This window comes from Besnoitia besnoiti, chromosome I (assembly GCF_002563875.1).
Source record: "Besnoitia besnoiti strain Bb-Ger1 chromosome I, whole genome shotgun sequence".
Lineage (NCBI taxonomy): Eukaryota > Apicomplexa > Conoidasida > Eucoccidiorida > Sarcocystidae > Besnoitia > Besnoitia besnoiti.
Window position 1 is genome coordinate 846425 of NC_042356.1, and position 8076 is coordinate 854500.

Here is an 8076-nt window from a genome sequence, read left to right on the forward strand (position 1 = left end):
AGCTGAAGCCAGCGTTAGGCGCTGTTGGAACCAGGGCTGGGCGGCAGCTCACGAAAGATTGGTCCAGTGCAATCTAGGCTGTCTTCACTGTACAAGAAGAATATATTTCAACTTGTGTCTGGCCGCAGCGTCTTCTCCAGTAGCGCCTAAAGCGTAAGAAAAGGCCTTCTACACGGGAGGCCCGTCGTAAAGACGGTGTGCACCAATACACCGAAGTGCTCCCGTCCTCCGCGAACTCTTGCGCACTCTGAACCGCTTATGTTTCTCTTCAGTTACTTCCGAGCACGACCTTTGTTTCAGGTCGAGGCGCTGTCGGCGAGATAGCGATAGGTGACAAGGAATTGGGGTTGCAGCACTGCCCAGGACCGAAGCGAAAGGCCGGCGCTTCGACGGCACCTCTTTGCACCAGGCCGTGTGGTGTGCACGCTTGAGCTGTTTTGTTTCGTTCTTCCCCTTTCCCTGCAAACAAGTACCATACGTCTAATGTAGTGATGTTTTTGAGATACTTCGTCACTAGGTGATTTAGCATCGGGTGGCGAGTTTGGAGTCAAGGAAAGCCTCCTGGCGACACCTTCCCATTCGACGTACCGTTGAAAGTGTATCACTAGAAGCGCACCATGCCCAGCGTTCCCAACCCACAGCGAATGCATGTCTGAGGAACATGGGGACGCCACGTTGATGGGAGGTGATAGGGCGCCAACGCTATTGCTAAAGCAGCCTCTGTAGATTTTTGGAACTAATCCGCGCCCAAAAATGCCTTCCTTGAACAATTAGTCGAAAGTCAGACATCGGAGACTGGTCAGTGTACACCTCTGCATAACTTGGCTTTTTCTGTGAGGTAAGAATTGCGTAGTCTCCTCAATGGGATTTCGAGATGATCGTTCCGTACCCGTGACAGTGGTGGCGTCACTGCGCGGCGCCTACGGGTCAAGAAAGTACGTGCCTTGGCCTAGACTTATGAATGTGGGGGGAGTGGGAGGTAGGGCGGGGCGGACAGAAGACAGCAGGCGTCTCATTCCTCGGCTGCTACGGCTGTCTACGGGAGAGATCGATCGAAAGTATCTTCGTGAACCATGACGCGGATGTAAACGTGGCGCCGGAATCAGATGAGCTGTTTGAATCAGAGGCTTCTTCGAAACACAGGCTCCACGCCTTTACTCGCCATGACGGACGTCCTAAGCAGCTTAGCGCTCTCTTCCTGAACCTTTAGACGGCTCTTGATTAAAGCACAGCCCTCGGGAGGTCGTCTCACGCCTCGAGTTTTGATGCAGTCAGAATGAGGCACCATTACACATATGAAGGGCGAACAAGGGGCAATGCATTACTCAGCGAAACTAACAGCTCATTGCAAGTTTCTCCCGCCCTTCAGTCACGAACAGATTCACTGGACATAACGCCAATCAGGCTCACACTGCCTGCTACGTTCGACTCGCACGCCATTGGGAAATGAAGTCTCTTGCCCACGAGACGTCCTCGTTTAGTCTTGCCATCTCCGGTGAATGTCGTGGCGGCACCCAGTCAGCTGCAGCCTCTACCGAGTGTGTAGGATGCAAGGGTTTCTGCGGCGGCTCCTGATTATCAGCTGGTTCTCCCGCGCCCTTCGTAGTTTCAATCGAACGAAGGGGTTTCATTGATGAAGGAGGCTCTGTCGTGTCTGAGCTGCTTCCGTCGGAGGACGAAAGAGATGTATTACTCCCGTTGATATCGCCGTAAGTTGGATACTGGGCGGCACTTTCGTCAGTGAAGGACCGCTTTGCTTCTGTTGCCGGGGGACGGTGGTTTGGCCTTTGCCCAGCGGAGTGCATAGCACTTTCTTCCTGTATTAGAGACCCTGACTGACGTGGCGTTTCTCCCACACACGACGCCCCGAATACTTCCTGGGTGTCTATTAACACAGGATAATCGCCAGCGCGATTTTCGCTTCCTCCTCGCGAGTCTCTGATATAGATGGACTTGTAAGCCGTGTAAGGGGACGCGCCGCCCGCAGCACCGTTTTTAGTGCTACGACCGGACTCTCTCTCATGCCCTGCGAAAGTCTGCCGCGTCGTCAAGCGAACTAGTCGGTCCAGCTGCTGGATCTTCTTCGATGCGGCGAGAAGCCCCCCTTGGACATCTACCATCGCCTGGACGGAAACACACAACCATAGCAGAATAATAGCTGGAACAACACAAGCACTTCTTTGAGGCCGGAATACAACAGATACCTCACCGATTTCAGGTACACGTGCGGGGCACGCCCCCCTATCTTCCTTTTATGCCTGTGATCTATACCGGTATCCCGCCTAACCTGAGCACCGCTGCGGGCTGCCCTGGGCATTTTGCCTGCATAGTCTAGATGAGAAAAAGGGCAATTTCAGATGACGCGCGACCATCCGCAACATGCTTTTTGCAGAATCCACATCACCGGCCAAAGGCATAAAACACGACCACATCTTCACTGCAATCAAAACGTTTTCTCCGGCAAAAGCACTCTACAAAGAGTGCTGTGAAGAATGAGGCATTGCTTTTGAAGAGATGGACAAATGCCAGCAAACCCGTGTGCTTACAGATTCCGCCTTGTGTTGCTCGGCTTTGAGAGACTGCTTGGACTCATCGTTCTTTTTTCGAGCTTTGATTAATGACAAAGCTCTACTCCTGCACGCAATTTACAAGGGTGAGAGTGCGGAGTCTGTAGCGTACGACACTATTTAGACCCCGTATGCAGAACATGATAAAGCCAGCGGATAGAATTCGAGTGTTGTTCCTTTCCTTCTGAAAGCACTCGCATTATCCTCCAGCTAAAGAACCAAGAAACTTCTACGACTGCGCGGACAAATGCTGCGCGACTCAAATATGCGATTCAATACAAGACTTTCCTACAAAACCAGAAGGCGAAGTGACGACCTCACGATTCGCCGTGCCAGCTGCATTCCATAGTTTTTCGAAAAAAGCAAGCATAACCATTCAGCATACACGTATCCCAGCTCTTCCAGGGTGTTGAAACTGCATGACTACGGCTGACGACGGGTGCAAATCTCCACCACAGAAACTTTTAAGCCACAAAACGCAGCTATTCGTTCTGAATGAGTGAAACACATGCTTACTCTGCGGCGCCACACAGCGCTAACGCACAGTCTCTCAGCGCTAGGAACTTTGCATCGACGCCAGCAGCCTTAGTAACCTGATGGTTGAACACGCACACAAACACACATACCTGCCTCGGTACGGGTGGGTAACCCGTCGTCCTGAGATGAAAAATTCCGCTGAATCGAACCGCCCTCACCACTCACTCGGTCGCATCGATTGCCCGGCCTACTGCGAGCTACATTTCATCGCGATTGGGAACAAAGCAAATCCTGCGCAATAGGAGCAGTCGTGTATGAACTCATAGAACAGCTGCCATCCATCTTCTTCGCCTCTCCTACTTCAGAACCCGCGATTCCTAGTGTTCAGAACGGAAATCGCGCGATGGACGGTCGAGGTAAACATCCACGGATAATTATAAACGCATCGGAGCGCCGCCACCTGCGTGGCGCTGAAAGAAGGGAAGGCCACGTGACACCGAGCAAGGGAATGCCGCTTGGCCCTTTGAAGCAGGGAGGGAGAGTGCCCTGATCCAACAGATCAAACCTGCTACGGGTGGTTTGCAGTCGAAGCCAGCTGCAGCTTCCCTAAATCTGTGTCAAACTGCCGGGCGCGCGGGGGCGTGTGACGCAAACCGGGGCTCTCAGCGGGCGGGCGGGCGGGGGGGGGGGGGGGGGATCCCACGTGCGGTGGATTCTTACTCGACTTCGAATTTCATCCGGCAAGTCATGAACCCACTCGTTCATCTTCGCTGCTAACTGCGCGTGTGCTTCCTTCCACGCTGCCCTGAATCTCTTCTTCTCATCGATGGAAATGAGCTCATCGAGCTTCGGCTGAATGCGACAGCTCCCTGGCCCCTCCGCAGCGCCTCTCTGGCCTGACTGCGAGGCTTGTCTTCGCACAGGAGTGCCACATACTGCCGCTCCCCTCGCGTCTCGAACCGGACTCGTTCGCTGTGAAGGCCCTCGGATACGTGCCCATGACGCGTCGGGAGACTGCGAGAGAGATGTGCCTGATTTCTTCGCGGCGGCGTTCACTTGGGGGAGCGACGCGTGAGTTGAACTTTCTGCACGGTCTCTTTCCACAGCCGGGTGAGAACTCGGCGTTCTGAGCGACGCGCACGATACTCTGGATGGTGCGCAACGTTCCACAGTGCCCGCGAAGTCGAACGCTCTTTCCTGGCCTGCCCCATCCCCCCGATCACGGACTGCTTCTCTCGCGGACTGCTGAGGGCTTGGTCGACCCTGCCCGATCTTGTTGTGACAGGTAGAATGCGAGGAGGCCGTCACGGTGTAGGGACTCGCTACGCGTCTTAACTCTGACTGCAGACTCGCTAAACCTTTCTCCGTGGACTGCAGACACTGCTCCAACTGAAGAACGTCCGCCCTTTTGGCTTTGCCCGTTGGTGGCGGAGAGGAAGACCTAGCCACGGGGCCTCTTTCTGTGGAACAAACGCCGTCCGATTTCCAGTGGACACTGGGTTCGGATCCTCTCCCTCGTAACGTCTGTGGTGATTGACTCCTTCCCCTACTTGTCGCTCGATGTGAAGACGAGGCCTGCGCGCTTCGCGGAATCCTCCTTCCAGCAGGTGCCTCATCTGGTGGATAGGCACTGCGTCTGATGTACTGCCCCACCGGAGATGTGTGGTCTCCGCCACGGTGGGAACGCGGTGGCGGAGTCTGGACGCCTCTTTTCGTCTGCAACGAATACGGCGTGTACGGACCGCTAGAATCCATGGCGTGCGTACCGTCACTGTTGTGGCTCATCGCCGATAGGCTTTCTCGCCCGCCGGACACTCCCGAGCTTCTTCCGCGTTTGGCCGCCGCGAGTGACGGCGATGTGTTTGCCATTGAGCTTGAAGGTTCATTCCAGCAAATGAAACGCGTGACTGGCTTCCAAAGACACACCGAGCCCGCGCTGACTACAGAGAGACACTTGTGGAGCCGAGCTGATAGCGACGCGAAGTGACACAGCGTCGTGCCACTCTCCTAGAATGACTCAGATTCGGAAGCTGGGAAGGAAGAGCTGCTAAAAATTGACGGCAGTTTACGCCTCGACATGTGAACAAAGCGCAGCTATGCACAGCGCGCGACTCTCCGTGCCTCCCAATACACAAGCTATGGTATGTTTTGGATCTAATTTTAGCAATGACGCTTGACAAATAGTTACCGTAGGGACCCTTCCATACAGGGAAAACGAACTGCACCGTTTTTCAGGCACAGACCGGAGAGGAAAACGCAAATGCAGGTCGCTCGCATGGGATCGAAGAGAGCGGCTACTGGCGCACTAGGGCTTGCGACTGTCTTCACTCGACGAGACCGGCACACAGAATATCATCAAGGAGATGGAGATGGATTACTCAAAGATTAAGGGGAACTCTAATGGCCAATGCAGGTATAATTCAAATCTCGCTTAACCCTCATCAATCGCCTATTACTCGAAGAAAGATATTTTGCAGAGGCGCCGCGTTGTCTTGCGGGAGCCAAGGCTGGCAAGCACCCTTCGACGCGCTCGCTCGAACAATCGCAGCCACGCTGCGCGCGGATAGGCCTCTCCGTGTCTTGTGCCTCGGCCACCAGCCACGTTGAATACGCCGACTCTGCGACCACAAAACAGAGGTTCACTTCAATTTCAGGGATGAAAAGAACGCTTTAGCTGTGTGCACTAGAGACACGCTGCGAACTGCGCGCTGGGAATCATCGGGGCTCTTATTATACAGCGCGCTCTACTACAGTGGGTTTTTCCCACCACACGACTGCCAGACACCATCAAGCATTCGCCGTTCACCTAGGCAATTCCAGTGGGTCCGCATGCGCGGGCCCGTGGCGAAGCGATCGCTGTTCAGTTGACATGTTTACAGATCATTCTGCTGAACAAGCAAGAGCCTCCTCCCCCGAACCCAATGCAACAAGAGGCCCCTAGCGGGTGGCATTTTACTACAACCGGCGAAACTGCGTGTGGTGTCGCACCTTGCTCAACAGTTTAGAGAACACCCCCAATGACATTTTCGATTGTGCACACGAAATACGGGCCCGCTTTTGTTGACTGCGCAGCGTCATCGAGTACCAACTGAAAGCCAGAACTGGAACTAGACAACAGCCGAGAGTGCCACCCAGCCGTCACGCCAGATCGCTTGGACGCGGTGTGCGAGTGACGCCTTCGCTTCTGATTCTAACACTTTGTGCTACGAAACCGGTTGCTCTATTGCTCTCACATGAACACGAGGACGTGCGCTTTCCACCAGAAGCGGGCCGCCGCCCACATGGACGCTGCGCGTGTCCAAGGAAAGCCGAACTCCATGGGCTGCCACATTGACTGCGAATGTGCAGAACGCTTGCGCACTCGATGCCTTTCGGAGCCGCTACTCTTCGCTTTAGCGCTTAAGCAACCGCCCACAAAGGAGGACGCATGATTGTCCTACCATCCTCATCGTTTCCCTCGCAATTCTGGCTTGGCCGGGAACACTGGTACCTCAAGAAAAATGCATGCCTGTCTGTCTTCTGTTACTATCACGTCGACCTTCCAAAACTAGACAAACAAAGTATGCGTTCATCTGCTCGCCCTCGGCCGCGAGAACGTAGCTGGGACTGGGAATAATATAGCTCTGAAGGCGGGCGGCACCTGCTTGACTGGCGTTAGAACCGCTGTACGAACACTGGCGAAACCGTGCGTACCTGCCCGCAGTGCATGCGGCCATGCGGGTCTCTCAAAAAAGAGAGGCCGGACACAAGCTGTTCATGTGAACACAGCCCAACTTACAAAACACACTGCGACTTGATACAGCCATGCTCTCTCTCTTGAATCGACGCTAACTGGCCGACTCGCGCTCCCTCACTGGCACCTCAGTGACTTTGGAGTGACCAGGTTTGTTGTATACTAGGAAACTTTGAGACAAGGAAGAGGTAATCTGTGTTACGACGGCACATCGTTATATGACACGGCTGAGAAGAGCAAACAGCCAAGCATGCGGACACACCGAAGTGACCCGTTCCTGAGTTCGAGCCCACATCTGTGGACCCAAACTTTCTCCGCATTCCTCCACTCCGAAAGACACCCGAGGGAAACACCTCTAGTGCAGGCTGAGATGCACGTTCTGGTGCTCGGAAGAAGAGAAAACACAGTCGCTATCAGTCTGCGAACTGGTAGCCCCGCCGTTGAAGCTCTGCTCGCGCGGTGATCAGGTCCTGCCACACATCATGCCGGTCGCGGATACACGCAGATGCTTGTCTTAGTGCTCCCGACTAGAGCTGTGCTGCAGGATACCGAAGCTCGGGACTTGTGCAAGGCGGTTAGCAATCCTATGGCTCAACCGTCAGCAGGGCTTGTGCAGACACCCAGAGCAATAGGCATACGTATGCAAGCGATCATACAAACGCAACCTGCCGAGGCGTCGGAGGGAGCACAAAATAACATCACAAATCGGAAGGCCCTATCTTTGCTTCAGTCTGAGACGCTTGAAGACTAAGTGACCGCCTGACGCACCCACATCTGCTTCAGAAACCCAGATGATTCGCATAACGACAACGACAGCAAACAACCAGATCTACAGGCTTCAAAGTCTAGAGTGCCTACTCTCAGTATTCGTTAGCGGTTTTTCTACTCTCAAGGAGGCGATATTATCCTCGCTGCAGGTGTAAGATCGTCGGCATACGCCAGTACCTTTGCAAGCTCCGCCGCAGCCTCCTTTTTGTCTTCGAACTGAACCACCTGCCACGTTACGGTAGCCAGTGCGTAGGCGCCGAATAACGCGAGAGCCAGAAAAGGTGCCTGGATATGCACAACCGGGTCGGGAAAAAGAAGAGCGCTGGATAAGAGTTCAGTGGACCTTGAACCGTGCTCCTTCGCGATGCCGCTGTTGCATGCTGCGGCGTTTTTCTGGAATGAACTGGCCGTGCGAGACATAAGACGCAGAATAGAATCTTCGCTAGTCACGGGAAAAGCCTCGATCTAGCATGCACCACACTGCGGGCACCCCAAGGGCTTGGCAAGGCTGCGTATAGGAGTACACACACA

The 8076-nt window shown here is 54.3% G+C and overlaps 1 protein-coding gene across 1 annotated transcript; it reads right to left on the reverse strand.

Annotated features, from left to right (window-relative positions):
* Window positions 1–1418: 1418 nt before the first annotated feature.
* Window positions 1419–4913, reverse strand: BESB_001330 (uncharacterized protein; the record flags this gene model as incomplete). Its single annotated transcript, XM_029358888.1, has 4 exons — window positions 1419–2123; window positions 2547–2634; window positions 3084–3160; window positions 3765–4913. 4 exons carry the CDS (start codon window positions 4911–4913, stop codon window positions 1419–1421), a joined length of 2019 nt encoding a protein of 672 aa, XP_029221800.1.
* Between the last annotated feature and the right edge of the window lie 3163 nt (window positions 4914–8076).